Consider the following 20729-nt stretch of genomic DNA (forward strand, 5'->3'; position numbering starts at 1 on the left):
ATGGAAGAATACTACTTGTGCTGATGTGAGTTTTTTGGGGAGCTGATATGACTAGGATGGTTGTTGTAAGGCACTGAAAATGCCAAGAAATTTTAATTAGTTTTAGTAATTGATGCGAGATGGATTGTCACAATGAGATTCCTTGAAAATGGTGTTTTGGGAATATGGGGGTTTCTTACAGAAGTAGGAGTTATCTGCTTCTCTTAAAGATGTAATGAAATTACAAAATGTTAGTAATTATTTTCTTACAAAATGAGGACTAACTTGCTGAAAGGGCAATATTCATTCAACATGACCAGCAGTTCATATAAGGGGTCAAAATAAAACTTTTGACATAGAGTGGCTCTTTTGTTTGTAACTATAGCAGTCTCCTTGGAATTGGCTTACATCATAAAGTGAGGTAATCAGCTCGTGTAACTGGCAGTTTCAGATACAACTTGATACAGGTATTCCGAGTATGACCGTAGGACTGAATTTGTCTTACTGCATTTACCAGTTCTTCTGTGATGACTGTTTTCACATACTCGCTCCCTTTGTACTAGCAAGCAGCTGGTCCACTTTCACATCCATAACAACTTAAATCCAGTGTAAGAGCATCTGCCTATATAAAGTGTTTCCAGTGAAAGTCTCTTTTAGTCTCTCTGTTGTTCATTGATTTTGATTATATCATGTGCCCATTTCTGTGGTTGTAATTGCTCTGATTGCTTAGAATTGGAAGCATCCCCTACCTTGAAAGACATGGTCTGAAAGTGAAGGTGACTTCAGTCACTTGGTAAAAATTAAGGGCTGTTGCTTGAAATTAAGAAATAGATGCTGGGGAGTCAATAACATACATTCTCATTGTAGTAAGAGGCTTTGGTTGTTCAGTGATTTACAAAGATTTTCACATTGGCATACTACTTTTTATATTACTTTCAAAATAAGTTTGGTTTAGCCTCAGAGAATCTGGTATCTGTAATTTAGCAAGCTATGAACTTTTTAAGCTGGCAAGGTTGTGGCAGATCTAGAACTGGGTTAGAATTTTCTCGTGACTATTACATGGTGCTGTAGGTGTACCATGCATGTACTGTCCTAGGTGCTAGTTTTGTATTCTTGCCTGCCTTTTATAACTGATTAGTGACCTTGGGAAAGTCTCATTCTTCAAATGAGAGAACTGGACAAATTTTGTGATCCTATTCTAACTGTAGTCTTATAGTCTTATTTTTTTTTTGTCTAGGAATCATATGGAACAAATTTTAAACAATTTTCTTCCTATTTTCATTGATCTGTTCAAGGTCATGGTGGTCCTATGCTTTGGTGGTCTAAGAACTATCTGTAAATAGTGATTAGTGGGGGGAAAATTATAAAATATATGAGCAAACAGCTTCCTAACTTAGGATCTTAGAACAATGAGTGTTTGGTTTCCAAAAGCTTTCTACTTGGAAATTATATGTTTGAGACATGAAAATTGATTTAATGTGAGCCATGTGTGACCAAGGACTTTTCCAAGCAGAGAAGGAGATGTCAGAGGCAGTCAACATAGTATTTCCCTTCTTCATGAATGATACCGTGTGGTGAGGCATTCTTTTTGAGATTTTTGTATTAGCTTATATAATGATAACAGTAGAAAAATTTTGTCATACTGAATTCATATATAATAATAACGTTGACAGTTTAGATTTTCCTTTGTTTTTTTCTTTGTAAACTTCTGTTACCTTACTAATACTCTCAGAGTATTAAAATAAGTGTATTATTATTGAATACAAATTTTATTTGTTACCTCATTTTTATGTTTTGGGCATTCTTTGACCTATTCAAAGTACAAACTTCTTCATTGTAGTTTCAACATAACCTGTTTGTATGTTTGAAATATTGTGTATACAGTGCGTGTAAGATTGAACACTTGTCTTTCTGGAGGCATAAAAGAGGTCATTCTGTAGGAGACTGACTTTTATGTTTCTTACAAACAAATGGAAAAACTCTTGGGAATAAGAATTTTATACTTTGACAGCTTTGAGGTCCTTTAAATACTAACTGTGTATGTGTATTTTTTAAAAGATGGACCACGACCTAGTAAAAAAGAAATACTTTCTCTACGAGCATTCTTGTTGATGTTCATTAAGCAATTAGTGATGAAGGTGAGTTCACATTCCTTATTCCGTAGCATACTGTGTATTGTGGCTTATAATTTCACATGGAATACAATCTTGTTTTATTTATTCTTTGCTTGGTTACTATGGTTACACATTGGAAAATACTTTGAAAGATGTTTCCATGTTTGTTTTGGTTCTTTTTTGGAGCCTATATGGATATAAATTGTTGCAGAATTAGGGATTGGTAGTTGTATTTTATGTTATATAAATTTCTTTAGTAGCTCAAGTGTGTTCATTCATTCTGCAAATATTTACTATGTTTCTGTTAGTATTTGGCACTATACTCCTGAAGGAGGTTTCATTTTTAGCAGGCTCCTTGTACCTGACATTCAGATTTTGAGAAATAGTATTTCTGTATAAATGTACCAGGTAGGTGTATGAGCCTTTAGAAGTGGTCATATTTAGTCCCTTTTCATTCTATTACAGGTAAAGTAAAATTTGCCATTCTAAAAAAGGCATTTTGGTTTTATAAGATAGCAATATATAAATGTAGTTGTTGCCAATATTTTGTCAGTATTTTCCTATATGATTTTATAATGCTTTATTAGTTGTCACGTAAGATTATGGCAAGTGAACCTAACTTTTAGTATACCTTTCAGATTCATATACCTTATTTCCATTTATTAAAAAAAGTATCCTTTGAATCGTCTTTGTTTTATTGCTCGTTCCCAATGCATACTGTTTTTATTTTCCAATTTCTTTTCTTCTTGTGTGGTTTTTTTTTTTTTTTAAAGATTGCAGCTTTTTTAGTGATTAATGTACTCATAGAACAGGTTGAAAATTTTCATAATGAGCTCATATTTAAAAGTACAGTGTTTTTTTTTTCCCCCCCAGTGAAATTACTATTTAATTTTTAGGTACTTGACATTTTAACTTGATAATTTCAGAAACTGTTCATTTTATTCTCCACATTTAATTTCAGTCAAAAAGATGTCTTCTGTATTTAGAGGCATAGTAGGTGTGGATATTACTTTTTAATTTATCATTACTTATTATTTTTGCTGACTTCAGGATTCTGTAGCTTTAGTAAGTAGGCTATCATATTATACAAGGTGTTGAAAACAGGAAGCTGATGTTAAATCTCTTTTGACCTCTACGTGGTCTGGAGCGTTGATGTATGAGTGCTTCCCCAAATTTTTGTTTTACATTTAGATTCTCTATTACATTATATTTTTATATTTATAGTAGCTGACCAACTTGACAAATCTATGTGTATAATTTCTCTTTAAACATTTTTTTGCATGTAAACATAAGATACCTGTATTATGTTTTTGAAGGATTCTGGAGTAAAGGAAGATGAATTACAGGCCATTCTTAATTACCTACTGACTATGCATGAGGTAATATTTGAATTTTATATTTTGAAATTTTAACTTTTGAAGCTACATTAGACTTTTTTAAAAGTAAAAATTTAAAGAAATCTTCAATAATTATGTAACTGTAATGGGGAATAAATGCGTCTACTTAGGAACTAAGCCCAGCAATAAATAAATATCCTTTATTACCACAAGATGAATCTTGAGAATCATCATGAAAAGCTTTAAAAAGTACTAACATTGGATTTCATTGAATTAATAATAAAGTATACCGAAGCATACTTTCAGTGTATTTTCAGAAACCGGTGTAACAAATGAAAAAATAGATTACGAAAATGACTAAAAATGATTAGGTTTTAAAATTCGTAACACAGACAGTCTTCCCCTGACTTTACGTGTTCAAAATATTAAACAACTCATTTAATTAATGGGGATTTAAAATTATGTGTTGCAAAGAAGGGTGAAAATTAAATAGTTGAACATATCTGTTTATTTCTTTTTATTCTTTATACCAGGAAAACGCAATGTAATGTCAGTTGCAATCTAACTAAATCATCTCTTTGTAGTAGATTTTACGCTATAATTAGTTTAACTTTACCTATAGTAAATTGAATTGATGGATATACATAGCATTTAACATGATAATTTATACTCCTATATTATAATTAAATATTTTGTGAATTAATATATTTTAGTATGGAGTAGTGCCTTCTTTAATTTTAAATAAGGGATAATGATTGGATCTCTTTGTTAATTCAAGTATAAAAGAATGTCTTAAATTTTGTGATTGAGTAATATTTGACTCAAAATCATTAATGATTATATTTTTTCCTCTTGAATAGGCAATTCTATTAATTTTTAGATTTTTCTGACCAAATATAATATTTGAAGAGTTTTCAGGTGAATTTCATATGATCTATATATGTGATTTTGTTTTTATTAAGCCTAAGGGACTGAATAAAGTACTTTATATGAGATAAACTGGAAGTCACAGTGATTCCTTATTGTTAGGAAAGTTTCAGGTCCTGTAAATAACACTTTCAAAGATTCAGTGTCCTAGCTCTAGATCATCTGTTTAACTTACTGAAAATTAGGTATATAAGTAGCTTCCATAGCAAAAATTCCAAAGCAGTGAAGGAAAACTAGAGTTAGGGCAACCAAGTTAACTAAATTCTGTTAGCTGTTTGCCTTTTCCTTTTTGGGTCAGTGTTGTTCAAGTTGGCTGTAATGATATGCATACATATTGGTGTATGCAACAAAGGTAGTGAAGGATTTTCATGAAGATTTTTTTGGGGTCTAGAGCTCATGTATGTTCCTGTGCTGTTATTCTGTAAACGTTATCAAATACTACCACATATTAGTGGTATGTTGACGAAGTAAACATTTATTGTTTATCTTTATAGTGACAATAGGTAATACTGTATATGAAAACGATCCGGTTATCATTTCCTGCAAAGTGTTCTTTTAGAACTAGTTTCTGGAGAGGCACAGTGAATAAAATATTCCAGGTCAGATAAGTTTAAGAAATGATACATAATATCTTGCCCCTACCACTACCACCAGATTTGCAACATTTATTAGCATTTTAGAAGCTCTAATATATTTTTCTGTAATAAAGAATAACCCTTCCCCACAATTTCTTGATATATAAGCCTTCCTTAAAAAACAATAATGTTGGATATACTATTTCTATAGGTTATGTTTTACAAAATCTTGATTCAGTATAACATAAAAGGCATTTTATTTCTTTGATTAAGAAATTGTTTTGAAGCCGGGTGCGGTGGCTCACGCCTGTAATCCCAGGACTTTGGGAGGCTGAGTTGGGAGGATTATGAGGTCAGGAGATTGAGACCATCCTGGCTAACATGTTGAAACCCCATCTCTACTAAAAATACAAAAAGTTAGCCAGTCGTGGTAGCAGGCACCTGTAGTCCCCGCTACTCCGGAGGCTGAGGCAGGAGAATGGCGTGAACCCAGGAGGCGACAGAGCGAGAGACTCTGTCTCAAAAAACAGCAACCACCAAAAAAAACCAAAGAAATTGTTTTGAGGTCAGGCACAGTGGCTCAACCTGTAATCCCAGCACTTTGGGAGGCTGAGGTGGGCAGATCACTTAAGGCCAAGAGTTCGAAACCAGCCTGGTCAACATGGTGAAACCTTGTCTCTACCAGAAATACAAAGATTAGCCAGATATGGTGGTACACACCTGTAGTCTCAGCTACTAGCGTGGCTGAGGCACGAAAATTGCTTGAACCTGGGAGGCAGAGGTTACAGTGAGCTGAGATCACACCACTGAGCTCCAACCTGAGTGAGAGAGTGAGACTCTGACCCCCTGCACAAAACAAGAAGTTGTTTTGCTATTTTATGTATATTTGGAGTTACAGAGGTGAATGTGTACATTTAAAGAACATAATTTGTTAAAAATAACTATCACAGATAATGTCTACTTATATTTCTGATGTTGAAATTTCTATTTCAGAAGTATTCAGTATTCAACTAAGTTGTTTTTTTCCTCATTAAAAAAAATTTCTAAAATGATTATAGGATGACAATCTAATGGATGTCCTACAGCTGCTTGTTGCATTAATGTCAGAACACCCTAACTCTATGATTCCTGCTTTTGACCAAAGGAACGGGTTACGGTAAGAGTTAATATATCAAGAGTTTTTAATATATTTCATATAAGGGATTAGTTTGGAAATATTTGAAAGCTTAAGTATGAAAAGTATTATTGAAACTTACATATGAAATCAGTTTATAGCTTGAAATGAATTAAGATTTAAGACCCATTTATTATCATGCATTTTTTTCAATGAATCTTTAATTATAGAGGCTGTGTTACTATTTGTTACTATTTAATTTGTGAAGACAGATAAATGATTCCAGTATTTTGTATGGTGAATGCTATTATAGAGCTACTGTATTGTTGACTTCTTTAGCAGAATTATCTTTAGGTTGTAGAATAGTATTAAATAGTGTTCAGTTGTAATCCAAGACAAGCTCTCTATCTTTCCTTTAAAATATCACTTCCACCACCTCCCACTTCAGACTCAGCATTGTATTAGTGTGCTTAGGCTGCCATTATACCATAGATAGGATGGCTTACACAACAAAGATTTGTTTCTCACAGTTCTGGAGGTGGGAAGTCCAAGATCAAGATGCCAGTGGGGTTGGTATTTGGTAAAGACTCTCCTCTTGGGTTGCCTACATCCTCTTCCTTGCTGTGTTCTCACGTAGCAGAGAGAGAAAGAGAGCATGAGTGAGCTCTCTGGTGTCTCTTCTTACAACAACATTACTCCTACTGAATTAGGGACCCACTCTTATGACCACATTTAACCCTAATTATTTCCTTAGAGACTCTATCTCCAAATACTAATGATAGGGTTTCAACATAAGAATTTTTGGTATATGCAATTATTTGGTCCATAACAGTGATCAACAACAAAAACAGAATACTTCTGTTTTACACATAAGGAAGTTTAAAATCTTTTGTTTAATGAAAAAGTGTCTGGGCGACAAAAGTTTAGCGACTAGTTTGCTTAATCATCAGCTACAGAAACTAATTTAATTATCGAGTTATAGTAAATTCCCACAGGGATTTTTGTTTGTTTGTTTGTTTGTTTTTGAGACAGTTCTCACTCTGTCACCCAGACTGGAGTGCAGTGGTACGATCACGGGTCACTGCAGCCTTGACCTCCTGGGCTCAAGGGGTCCTCCTTCCTCAGTCTCCTGAGTAGCTGGGATTACAGGCATATACCATCATGGCCAGCTTATTTTTAAAATTTTTTTGTAGAGACAAGGTGGACAAGGTCTCACCATGTTGCCTAGGCTGGTCTTGAACTCCTAGGCTCAAACGCACATTGATCTTCTGTTACAGATTCTTTATTTGGTATCTTTTAATGCTCATTCTCTACAAGATAAAAAGTAACTTTATTCATTACATTTAAGGGGTTTATTTTCAGAGTTCTCCAGGAAAACAGAACCAACACACACACACACGCATGAGAGAGATTTATTTTAAACAATTGTTTTACACAATTGTGGAGGCTGGCAAATCCAAAATCTGTAGGATAGGCAGGCTGACTGGAGACCCAGGGAAGGGTTGATGTTGCAGTTCAAGTCCAAAGGCAGTCTGCTGACTGAATTTTCTCTTTGTCCAAAGCAGTCAGGCTTTTTTCTGTTAGACTTTCAAGTGGATAAGGTCCACATACAAAAAATCTGCTTATTTAAAGGTTAATCTCATCCAAAAAATACCTTCAAAGAAACATCTAGAAAAACATTTGACCAAATATCTTGATAACATGGCCTAGCCCAGTTGACACATAAAGTTAAGCATTATAAGATGTAAATTTACAGTTTGTCATTTATTTATAGTTTTGCTATCAAACAGAGTACTCTTTATTTTTCCTTACCACTGTCTAATAATTATTACTTTGAACAAGCTTGCTGTGAACATTCATGTACAAGTATTTGTATGGACATATGTTTTCATTTATCTTGAGTATATGCCATACTTAGGAATGTAATGGATAGGTCGTATGATAGCCATATTAACACAAAACAAACGAGGCTTATAAATACTTGTTTGTTTCTTTTGTACACATTTCCTATTCAATAACTGAATTTCAGAAAAAGATTTAAGGGTTTATGTAAAGACCTGGCAGATTTTTTTCTTTTGGTGCCAGAGTATCTAATTTTATAACCTTATTTTCTTAGTATTGGTGTGGATGTGCTTTAGTGTATTTTGTGATTTAGTGTATAGGATTTTACTACTTTTTATTTAAAAAATAATTTCAAGATAGTATCATAGACATTTAAAAACTAGTAAGAAGAATTATTCTGTTGAAAGTCTGGGCAAGGAAAGTCTGTAATTTATACTTGTGGTCTTCGTGTGTGAATTTTTGGTACACAGCCTTATCTCAGTTTCACTAGGTGTGAATAACTTCATTGTCTTTGTGACTAACTCATCTTAGCATTCACATTTTGTACTTTTTTTAATTCCTTAACTTTGCTACGCTTACTGCCATTCTTTGTAATTTATCCATTCCTATTTTAAAAACCTAGACCTTTTTATCACTGGAATGTTTCCACATCATAAATTTAAAATTCCAATCTTACTCTTTAATCAAAATCATCTATCTCCTGTTTTTCTAATATTGCCCTTTCCAATGCTCTTCAGCCTCATAGTTACCTTCTGTCCTGTGATCTTGCTTTTTTTTATCCTAGTGTGTCATACTACATCTGCCATTGTTTACTTCCTTCTTGGCTTGGTTATTTGCTGGAAGTGGTTTATAACAAAAACTTCCATCTGCCCTTGTCCTGTTAGATTTGCTTTTGAGAATTCTGATCCTAGATTAGTCTAGGTAGGCACACTCTAAGCTAAACCTTGGCTAGTGGGGAAAAGTCATGCAGTGTTGTGTGTTGAAACTATTATAAATTCATGATCTACACTTCTATCGTTGTTAGACTTTTATTTATTCCTTCAGATACAATTCAAAAATTTTACAACTCTTCCTGTTAGCAGTGACAGCCTCATCTACTTAATTAGAGCTATTAGGAGGGAGTTATTTCAACTTCCATCTTTTTTCCCCAAAGGTGTATTTTAGAGCACGTTCTTGTTTGCTTCCTTCTAGTACAGTAGTAGTAGATAAGGTCTTCTTCCTGTTTATGGCTGCCCTTCCATTATTGCTCTTGATCGTATTTATTTTTATTTTTTCTATTTTATTTTTATTGCTTTCTTTGGCTGACTCTTCTATAATGGTTTGTCTTCATAAATAACATTTTGTTGTGGAACTGCCACTCTCATTCTTTTAAATACTGCCTATGGTTACTTTCCTGCTATAACCACAGCCACTCTCATTCTTTTAAATATTGCCTATGGTTATTTTCCTGCTATAACAACAGACTCAAAGAGTTGTAACAGAGATGATATGGCCCATAAATTCTAAAACAGCAGTCCCCAGCCTTTTTGGCAACAGGGACTGGTTTTGTGGAAGATAGTTTTTCCACAAACTGGGGTGGGGGGTGGTTTCAGGATGATTCCAGTTTATTACATTTATCATTTGATTCTCATAGGGAACATGCAACCCTAGATACCTTGTATGCACAGTTTACAATAGGGTTTTCTACTCCTATGAGAATCTAATGCCACAGCTGATATGGTAGGAGGTGGAGCTCACGCAGTAATGCTTGCTGGCCTAGTGTGCACCGCCTGCTGTGTGGCCTGGTTCCTAACAGTCCACAGACCAGTACAGGTCTCTTGCCCAGGGACTGGGGACCACTGTTCTTGAATATACTATTTGATCCTTTACACAGCAGTTTTTTAACTCCTGTGCTAAATTATTCCAAATTTTTTTTTTCCCTTTAATGGTTTAAATCTCCTTTCCTTCTTATGTTTAATTTCAGGGTTAGGTAAAACTATAGTAAAATGCATCTTTTTTTTTTTTTTTTTTCATGCAATACAGATGTAAACAAAATGCATCTTTTTAGCTATATGGGAGTTTGTGATAGATTTGTTTCTTTTAATTTAGAAAGTATAATTTATTACCTTAACATTTACTTGAAACCATTTATTACTTCAAAATATTTGACTTGATGTAGATTTCACTAAGTTTTGCCAGTATCATTTTTTAGTAGCTTTATTGTGGCATAATTGACATACAGTGAACTGCACATAGAAAGTTTTGACATGTATCTAAATCTCTGAAACCATCACAACAAACAAGATAATGACAAATTTGTCATTACCAAAATTTCTTATGCCTCTTTGTAATCCCTCCCTTATACTGATCCCTAGGCTAGCACTGATCTGTTTGTTGTTACTATAGATTAATTTGGATTTTCTAGAATTTTATATAAATGGAATTATGCAGTATGCATTCTTATTTGTCTGACTTCCCTCAGGATAAATTATTTTCAGATTCACCCATATTGTTTTATTTCCTTGTATTGTTGGATATTATTTCATTATATGCATATATCACAATATTTAGCCATTCACTATTGATGGACATTTGTTTCCATTTTTTGGCACTTGAAAACAAGCTTGCTGTGAATATTCATGTACAAGTATTTGTATGGACATGTGCTTTTTTATTTATCTTGAGTATGTACTTAGGAATGTAGTGGCTGGGTCATATTGTAGGTATATATTTAATTTTGTAAGTAACAGTCAAACTGTTTTTCAAAGTGATTGTAGTATTATGTATTCCCACCATCAGTGTGTAAGAATTCTGTTTGACCCATAATCTCACCAAGTTTTGGTTTGGTCAGTCTTAAACTTCAGCCATTCTAATAGGTGTGTGGTAGTATCTAATTCTGGTTTTAATTTGCATCTCCCTCATGATGAATTATGTCCAAGTCATCATCTCATATGCTTATTTGCTATCTGTATATGTTTCTTTGATGAAAAGTTCAAGTCTCTTAGTTATTTTTTAAATTGCTTTTTGTGTCCTATTTAATAATATTAAATCTTAATAGAGTTCTTTATATATTCTGGATACAAGTACTTTATCTGATATGTGCATTGCAAATATTTTCTTCCCGTCTGTGGCTTGTCTTTTAGTACTATTGTAGGGTCTTTCAAAGAGTAGTAATTCTTAATTTTAATTAAGCCCAGTTTTCTCTTACGGTTGATCATATTGGTGTCATATCTAAGAAGTTTTCACACAACCCTAGTTCACAGATATTTTCTCCTAGAATTTTATAGTTTTGGGTTTCACATATATATACATATATAAATTATTATTATTGTTTTATTATTATTTTTTGAGATGGAGTCTTTCTCTGTTGCCCAGGCTGGAGTGCAATGGCACAATCTTGGCTCACTGCAACCTCCACCTCCTGGGTTCAAGTAATTCTCGTGCCTCAGCCTCCTTAGTAGCTAGAATTACAGGTGTGTGCTACCACGCCTGGCTAATTTTTGTATTTTTAGTAGAGCTGGGGTTTTACCATGTTGGCCAGGCTGGTCTTGAACTTCTGACCTAAAGTGATCTGCCTATCTCGGCCTCCCAAAGTACTGGGATTACAGGCATGAGCCACCACGCCCGGCTAGGTTTTACGTTTTAATGAATGAACCATTTTGAGTTAATTTTTGTATATGACGAGAGGCATGGATCAAGGTTCTTTCTTTTTCTTTCTTTTTTTTAAACATATGAATGTCCAATTCTTCCAGCACCATGTGTTGAAAAGATTATCTTTTCTTTATCGAATTACCTTTGTACTTTAGTTAAAGATTAATCAGCCATATATATGTGGGTCTATTTTCTGTTTACTTTATTTTTCTATTGACTTATTTATCTTGATGCCAAACTCACACTATCTTGATTACTGTAGTTTTAAGGTGAGATAATAGGAGTCCTCCAACTTTGTCCTTTTTTTTCCACAGTTGTTTTTGTTATTTGTATTATCATATGAATTTTAGAATTGGCTTTTCCGTTTCTACCAGAAAGCCTGCTGGGATTTTCATTGGGACTATGTTGAATCTGTAGTTTAGTTGGGGGAGAAATAACATCTTAATAATACTGATTCTGGAGCATGAACGTAGTGTCTCTCTATTTAAATCTTCTTTAATTTTTTTGAGTAGTGTTTAGTAGTTTTCAGTGTATGCATTTTACATGTCTTTTGACAGATTTATCCTTGAGTATTTCATATTTTCTGATGGTATTGTAAATGATATTTTTTAATATAAAATTTTTCATTCATTGCTACCATTTGTAAATTGATTTTATATTTTATCTTGTTTACTTCAATCTTGCTAAAGTTCAGTAGCTTTCTTTGCAAATTCATTTATTATGATTTAATTTTCTTTTTTTTTTTGAACTGGTCTCTTGCTCTGTCACCCACGCTGGTGTGTAGTGGCTCCATCTGGGCTCACTGCTACCTCCGCCTCATGGGTTCAAGCAATTCTCCTGCCTCAGTTTCTCCGGTAGCTGGGATTTCAGGCACCCACCACCATGCCTGGCTAATTTTTGTATTTGTGGCAGAGACGGGGTTTCACCATGTTGGCCAGGTTGCTTTCGAACTCCTGACCTCAAGTGATTAATTATGATTTTCTGTGTAGACATTTTGTCTGCAAATCAGTTTTATTTCTTTTCTTCTGACCTGGTTGTTTTAAATTTCTTTTTCAGGCCTGACTGCAATGGCTAGAAACCCCAGTACAATACTGAATAGATAAGTGGTGAAATGGGCCTTGTTCCTGACTTTAGGGGAATAGTGGTCAGTCTCTTACCATTATTTATGATATTACTTGTAGGTTAAAACAATTTTTTTTTCTTCTTCAATACCCAGACTGAACTTGTAGGTTTTTTTGCAGATGTCCTTTGTAAGATTGAGGACATCTGCAAATGTCCTTTCCTTCTCTCAGGATGCTGGATTTTTTTTTCCCTTTAAATTGGGAATGAATGTTGGATTTTTGTCAAGTGCTTTGTTTGCATCTAGTGAGATATCATACTTTTACTGTTTTTTAGTTGTTAACATGGTATATTTCATTGACTGACTTTTAAATATTAAACCACTTCCTGGAATAAAATTATTTAGTAATTACATATTACTGTTTTTATGTATTGTTGAATTCAATTTGCTAAATAATTTAAAAGAATTTTATATCTGTGATCATGAGGACTATTGGTGTGTAGTTTTCTGTTCTTGTAATTGTCTTTATCTGGTTTTCATGTCAGAGTAAACAATGGCCTCACAGAATGATCTCTACAGTTTTCTGGAAGAGTTTACATAGAATTGTTATTATTATTTTTTCAATGTTTGCTAGAATTTACCAGTGAAGTTATCTAGGCGTGATTTTTTTTTTGTGCCTGGGGATGTTATTAGGTGTAAATTCAATTTCCTTAACAGATACAAGTTTATTTAGGTGATGCATTTCTTCTTCAATGAGCCTTAATAAAGTATATTTAATGTATCTTGCAAGGAATTGTCTGTTTCATCTAAATTGGAAAATTTATTGATACAAAGTTGTTTCCTTATTTTCGTTTAAATATCTGTAGAACCTGTAGTGATGTTCCCTCTTTCATTTCTCATACTGAAAATTTCTTTTTTTATCCTAGTCATTAGCCTGGCTGTAGGTTCATCAAATGTATTGATTGTTGCTGTTTTGAGATCTTTCTTCTTTTTGGATATAGGCATTTAGCGATATACATTTTTTTCTACATACTTTTATTCTCATCTCATTTTTATTCTATTCAGAATACTTTTATTTTCCTTTCTGATTTTCGTTTGCATGTGTTATTTAGAATTATGTTGCAGAGATCTTTTGTTTTGATTTTAGTTTAATTCTGTTGTGGCCAGCAAGCATTCTTTGTATGACATGAATCCTTCTACATTTATTAAGCCTTGTTTTATGGTGCAGAATGTAGTCTATCTGGGTAAAGGTTTCATGTGCATTGGAAAAGTATGTGTTTTCTGACATTGTTGGATGGAGTGTTCTATAAATGTCAATTAGGTTGGTTGATAATGCTCTTCAGATCTTCTATACCATTACTAATGTATTGCTTACTTGTTCTGTCACCTACTGAAATACAGTTATTGAAATTCTGAGTATTATTATGGCTTTTTCTATTTTTCTTTCTTTGTAGTTCTATCATTTTTTGCTTCATGAATTTTAAAACTGTTATTACATATATTCATATTTATGATTATTATGTCTTCTTGGTGAATCAATGCTTTCATAATTATGTAATTTTCTTTTTTATCCCTAGAAATATTTCTTGATCTGGAATTTACCTGTTTGATATTTAATCCAGCTTTCTTTTGCTTTGTGTTTGTATGGTATATATATATTTTCCATCTTTTTACTTGGTAACATATCTATGTTTTTGTATTTAATTGAATTTCTTACTGATACAGGCCACGTGGTGGTTAGTTTTATGTGTCAACCGAACTGGGTCATGATGCTCAGATATATGGTCAAACGTTATTTTTGATGTTTCTGTGAAAGTTTTTTGTTTGTTTGTTTTTTGTTTTTTTGAGAAGGAGTCGTGCTCTGTCCCCCAGGCTGGAGTGCAGTGGCATGATCTCGGCTCATTGCAAGCTCCTCCTCCCGGGTTCACGCCATTCTCCTGTCTCAGCCTTCCGTTAGCTGGGACTACAGGCGCTCGCCAACACGCCCGGCTAATTTTTTGTATTTTTTGTATTTTTAGTGGAGACGGGGTTTCACCATGTTAACCAGGATGGTCTTGATCTCCTGACCTCGGGATCCGCCTGTCTCGGCCCTGCAAAGTGCTGGGATTATAGGCTTGAGCCACCGTGCCCAGCCCGTGAGCCAGCGCGCCTGGTCAGTTCTTCACTTTGGGTCTCCAAAGAAATAAATATTAGATCTTCTGATAGAGTCAGGCAACTACTTAAGCATCTGTTTAGTTTGTTTCAGTCTTTTTTTTTTTTTAGGTTGTAGTTTGTACATAGGAACTTGATATGTATAATAAACTTGATCTTCAAATTTATGGACATTTTCTTTGTATTTTAAATTTTGATATTGAACCCATCTCATGCATATTTTTTTTTTTCAGATAGTATGCATTTCAAGTCTAAAATTTGCATATGTTTCATTTTTATGCTTTTCATTTTTGGATGAGAACTCTATTTTCTTTAATATTTTAAATTGACAGTAATTGTGCATATTATGTGCAATATTGTGATATATTAATACATGCATATAATGTATAATATTCAAATCAAGGTAGTTAGCACCTCTATCACCTCAAACATTTATTATTTCTTTTTGGAGAACTCTTTCAATTCATTTAGACTTTGTTAACCTTTATTTTCTAAAGCATAATTATAGTATCTCCTTTAAAGTCGTTGTGTGATAAGTCCAAGGTTTTGTTCATCTCATTGACATCTGTTGTTTGTGTTTTCCTGTGAGAAACAATCACATTTTCATGGCTCTTTGTATGTTGCATATTAATGTGTCCTGAACATTGTGGGTCCTGGTTACATTAGAACATAACTCTGGGCCCTGTTATAATCCTCTAACAGATATTTTGTTGTTGAAATAGACAACCTGGTAAGGGTCGGGCTGCAAGTTCCACCTCTTCTCTGTGCATGGTGGTTCTAGTGCCCGTTCATTTTTCAAACCTCTCTTACCCTGCTTTGGATTTTCTTTCATTTTTTTCTTTTTTCGCCTTCGATCCAGGGAGACAGACTAGATTGACTTGTATTTTCCTCACATGCATATGCTTCATTCAGGAATTAGGCTGATAATTGGATGGTAATTAAATTTAGAAAGGTGGCTATTCTGGTTTGGGTTTGTCCCACACCCATGCATCTCTGGAATGAGTTTAGGGTTATCGCAGATTTTTACACAGATTGAGAGAACCCTTTTCTCTTACTCTCTGCTATTTAGGACTCTTCCCCACACTTCTCCTCTCTGGGACCTAATGTCTAGATTTCTTTAACTGAAAGCATAGTTTTTCTTAGAAATTTTGCCACCTGAGCTTCTGACATCCAGCCTTGAAACAGGGGCAGATTCAGAAGAGAGAAGAAGAGAGAAAGGAAACAATGATTCTTGTATCCATATGAGTAATTCTCCAAGTTTTAACTACCCTTCACAATGCACCTGCTTTTGTTTAGTCTTCAGAGTACTTGGCAAGTTGATTTTTGTGTTTTTTTCCCTAAAATTTTATTAATATTTGGGACAGAGAGGCTTTATTGAGCTGACTTCTTTTGGTTGCATCAAAATTCCCCTGTTGATTTTAGTTTTTTTTCTTAAAGGTTATCTTTTATTAGTGGTTTTACAGGATATTCTTTCATCTTTGTGGGCTTTATTTATTATTTCTTATAAGACATGTCTGCTAGCAATGAATTTTCTCAGTCTTTGTTCATCTTGGAATACTTTTATTTGCTTCCATTTTTAGAGGATACTTATCCTGGATATAAAAATTTAAATTATAGTTTTCTTTCTGTTAGCACTTGACTGTCATCTCACTGACCTGTGGGCTCCATTGTTTCTGATGAGATGACAGCAATGAATTGCGTTGCTGTTGCTCTGTATGTCATCAGTCATTTTTCTCTTGATGCTTTTAAGGTTTTTTTCATTGTCTTTGGATTCAGCAGTTTAACTGTGGTTTGTTTAGTTGTGATTCACTTTTTTTTTTTTTTTTTTTTTTGAAACAGAGTCTCACTCTGTCGCCCAGGATGGAGTTCAGTGGCATGGTCTTGGCTCACTACAGCCTCCATCTCCCAGGTTCAGGCGATTCTCATGCCTCAGCCTCCCAGGTAGCTGGGACTACAGGCATGTACCACTGTGCTCAGCCAGTTTTTGTATTTTTAGTATAGATGGGGTTTCACTGTGTGGGTCAGACGTGTCTTGAATGCCTGACCTCAAATGATCCGCCCACCTCCGCCTCCCAAAGTGCCGGGATTACAGGCATGAGCCACTGTGCCCGGCCTAGTTGTGACTCACTTTGTTACTTTCACTTCGGTGGTTTATTGAGTTTGAATCCGTAAGTAAATGTTTCTTTCTTTTTTTTTTTTTTTTTTTGAGACGGAGTCTCGCTGTGTCGCCCAGGCTGGAGTGCAGTGGCGCGATCTCGGCTCACTGCAAGCTCCGCCTCCCGGGTTCACGCCATTCTCCAGGCTCAGCCTCCGAGTAGCTGGGACTACAGGCGCCCGCCACCTCGCCCGGCTAGTTTTTTGTATTTTTAGTAGAGACGGGGTTTCACCATGTTAGCCAGAATGGTCTCGATCTCCTTACCTCGTGATCCACCCGCCTCGGCCTCCCAAAGTGCTGGGATTACAGGCTTGAGCCACCGCGCCCGGCCTAAGTAAATGTTTCTTCATTAAATTTTGGAAGATTTTATTCCTATTTATTCAGATGTTTCTTTTCCATGCCTTTTTTTTTCTTTGGTACTCTTGTTATACCTATGTTAGAACAGTGTATTGTCCTTCAGTGTCTAAAGGTTGAATAATTTGTTTTCCTTTTTTTTCTCTATTTTTTAGACTATAATTTATATTGATTTATCTTTGAATTCACAGAGTCTTCATTTGCCATCTGAGTCTCCTATTGAATGCCTATAGTGAATTCCTTGATTTTAAATTATACTTTTAATCTCTAAAATTTCCATTTGGTCTTTTTATAGTTTATTGAGAACTCATTGTTAATCTGTTTCATTCAATTATTTGAGCATACTATTTTTTCATTTATTGAATATAATTTATTACAAGTCCTTAAAACTATTTGCTGAATCTAACATTTAGACCGTACAAGTTATTTTTGATTATTGCTCTTTTACTGATTATGGGTTACACTCTTTTTTGTTTTTTTGCATATATAGTAATTTTTGTTGAAAACTGGGCAACTCTGGACTTTTTTTGTTTTTCTGTGGTTGTTGGTTTTTGTTTTGTTTTAAGTAATTTGCCTCATTTAATTTGCAGATTGTGTTTTCTCCATGGTTTACAGCTCTGACTTTTCTCTGTCCAGTATTTTTACTTTTTCCTTTTTTCTTTCCATAGCGCTCTTAGGGTTTTCCATGTTTCTATATATCTTAGAGTTCAATCAATGATTTAGCTACAGGTTCTGATAAAATTCCTTCAGCCCTTCGGTTCACTGTGTTGATCTGTGTATTTTTAGGGATTGCATTCAAAGTTGTGGCTACTTAACTAGTCTCTTTTGCCTTTCCTTTTTCAGTTAGTGACCCAGGTGTCTCCTGGATATAGGTACTTTCTCAATCAGCTAGGTCTGTGTGGAGGACTTATCTCAATCTTTCTATGGTTCTCTCTTTTTAAATATCTGCCTACTAAATATCTAACTGGTCTGCTGTTCACCCTGAATTGTGACTGCGTCTCTGATCTAGCAGAGCTGCTGGTTTCTCCCATTGATTCGTAACCAAGTCTGCCACTTACAGCTGGAGAATTGCAGTTTTCATTTCTCACCCTGAATAGGTTTGCCCTGTCTGAAAGCAACAGTGCTACTTTTTACTGCCAGCTCCCAAAAGGTAAAACTATAGTTCTTACCAACTAAACTGGGGTGGTAATGACAGGAGTAGTCTTGTCAACAAGGCCACTGACTCCTGATATTCTTACCTGAATTTCTAGCAATTTCTTAAGAATAAATACTTGTCAGTTAAAAATTTTTTTTGTTTTTATTCCTTTTTTTATGGAAGGAAAATGCTGACTTCCATGTTGGCATCATTATTCCCCCTATTTTGCTTTTACAGTATGTTTTAATTTTTGTTACTTTCTCAAGTCTTTTTTTTTTGAGACGGAGTCTCGCTCTGTCGCCCAGGCTGGAGTGCAGTGGCGGGATCTCAGCTCACTGCAAGCTCCGCCTCCCGGGTTTATGCCATTCTCCTGCCTCAGCCTCCTGAGTAGCTGGGACTATAGGCGCCCGCCACTGCACCCAGCTAGTTTTTTGTATTTTTTAGTAGAGACAGGGTTTCACCGTGTTAGCCAGGATGGTCTCGATCTCCCGCCCTCGTGATCCGACCGTCTCGGCCTCCCAAAGTGCTGGGATTACAGGCTTGAGCCACCGCGCCCGGCCCTCAGTCTTTTATTTATTACTGTGAAGAAATAAAAAATTTCTAATTTGGATTAGTACATAGAAATGTGAAGATTTAGTTCCATTTAAATTCAGTTCAGTTACTTAAAAAAACTGGGTAGAAATATTTATTAAATGTTTATATTAGTTATGTAGTTTAAAAATAATTTTTGAATGATGGATAGTTCCCTTCAATCTAATTGGAGTTCTTTGAAAGTATTCTTTGGGTCCAAAATTCAGTATTTACATTTTTTAAATTATGGATTTTGTTTTGATGATTTAAAAGAGATGGTAGAAGGTCGGAGAGAGAGAAAAAATTCAAACTGGACATTGATACAAAATTTGAGTACCTGTTTATGATTACGTTGGTACTTAGTATATAGTACCATAATTTTTTTTATTTTTTGAAACAGCGTCTCACTTTGTCGCCCAGACTGGAGTGCAGTGGAGCAATCTTGGCTCACTTCAACCTCTGCCCCCCAGGTTCAAGTGATTCCCCTGCCTCAGCCTCCTGAGTAGCTGGTATTATAGGCGCCCACCACCATGCCTGGCTAATTTTTGTATTTTTAGTAGATACAGGGTTTCACCATGTTGCCCAGGCTGGTCTCGATCTCCTGACCTCAAGTGATCTGCCCACCTTGGCCTCCCGAAGTGCTGGGATTATATGCGTGAGCCACTGCTCCCGGCCTAGCACCATAATTTTTGAAGGCCACCATGAAAAGAACAGAGGTGAATTTAGTAAAGGTTTCATGTTAACTGGAAGTTAAATGGGGGTATAAGCACAGTCTCAAATGGAGAAAATTGGAGGGAGGATAGTCTTTACTGGTGCCAGATAATATAGGCATGCCAAACTGTGTCATAGTCATCAGTAGTATTTCCAAATTTGAGTGACAATTTAATTTGCATCAAATGACATAAATTTACACATTGTTATTTAATACAAATTTTTCTCTACCATGAAATCATTTAAACATTAGCTCTGATATTGAACTAGGTCAACAGCTTGGAAGACGTATCCTTCCTTAGAAGTGACTGTGTTTTCCGACTCAGTGTCAGTCTCATCATATCCCCTGCTTAAATTGTTACACATTTTTAACATTTGAGTCTAGTTTAATGAGCTGTTATCACATTTTTAATATCTGTGAGCAGATTGAAAGAATGTTACTATTCAGATTATCTTTTTGGGTGTTTCTGTTGCCTGGATTATATTTTCTGCATTGAAAATATACTGTACATGCCATAGTATATTTCAGTTCAAAAATGTCCATATCTATTTCTTTAAACATATAACCATAGTAAAATAGATTGCATGAAAATATTTCCAAATTTGAATATTGTTTTCATGGATTATTTTGCTTTCTTCCTTATACTTTTCTTTATTTCCAAATAGAGAAGTGTACATGTGTTTATACATTGTTTTATGATTAGATAAATATATAAATTTCATTGAAGCACTACAGGATTTTTCCTCCCTTAATTGTGTAAAGTATTTTTTTGTGCGTAACATAAGAAAGAAACTATGGTCAAAAAGCAAAATAGGCCCATTTAACTTTTACAAAATTTACTACTGATGTTTAGCAGATAACTACTTTGATTGTGCTTTGGTTAGAAGTGTTCAAAATTTAAAAATTTTTTGTAGGATAACTATTAGGTTTATAGAATAATTTCAGGTTCTTTTGATCTTCTTATGTTATTAATCCTAATAAAACATATTTGAAAATAGGTAGACAATGTCTAGAGTTTATCTTTTGAAGAAATTTTTGTGTGTGTGTGTGTTTTTTTTTTTTTTTTTTTTTTTT

The 20729-nt window shown here is 34.5% G+C and overlaps 1 protein-coding gene across 1 annotated transcript in view; it reads left to right on the forward strand.

Annotated features, from left to right (window-relative positions):
• Window positions 1-20729, forward strand: part of LRBA (LPS responsive beige-like anchor protein) — a 621489-nt gene that overhangs the window by 116626 nt on the left and 484134 nt on the right. The window contains exons 15-17 of the mRNA XM_017871033.1: window positions 2038-2117; window positions 3410-3472; window positions 5991-6088. Coding sequence (XP_017726522.1) covers window positions 2038-2117; window positions 3410-3472; window positions 5991-6088 — 241 coding nt within the window. The remainder of the gene's footprint in view (window positions 1-2037; window positions 2118-3409; window positions 3473-5990; window positions 6089-20729) is intronic.

This window comes from Rhinopithecus bieti, unplaced genomic scaffold (assembly GCF_001698545.2).
Source record: "Rhinopithecus bieti isolate Rb0 unplaced genomic scaffold, ASM169854v2 scaffold_3878, whole genome shotgun sequence".
NCBI classification, from domain to species: Eukaryota; Metazoa; Chordata; class Mammalia; order Primates; family Cercopithecidae; genus Rhinopithecus; species Rhinopithecus bieti.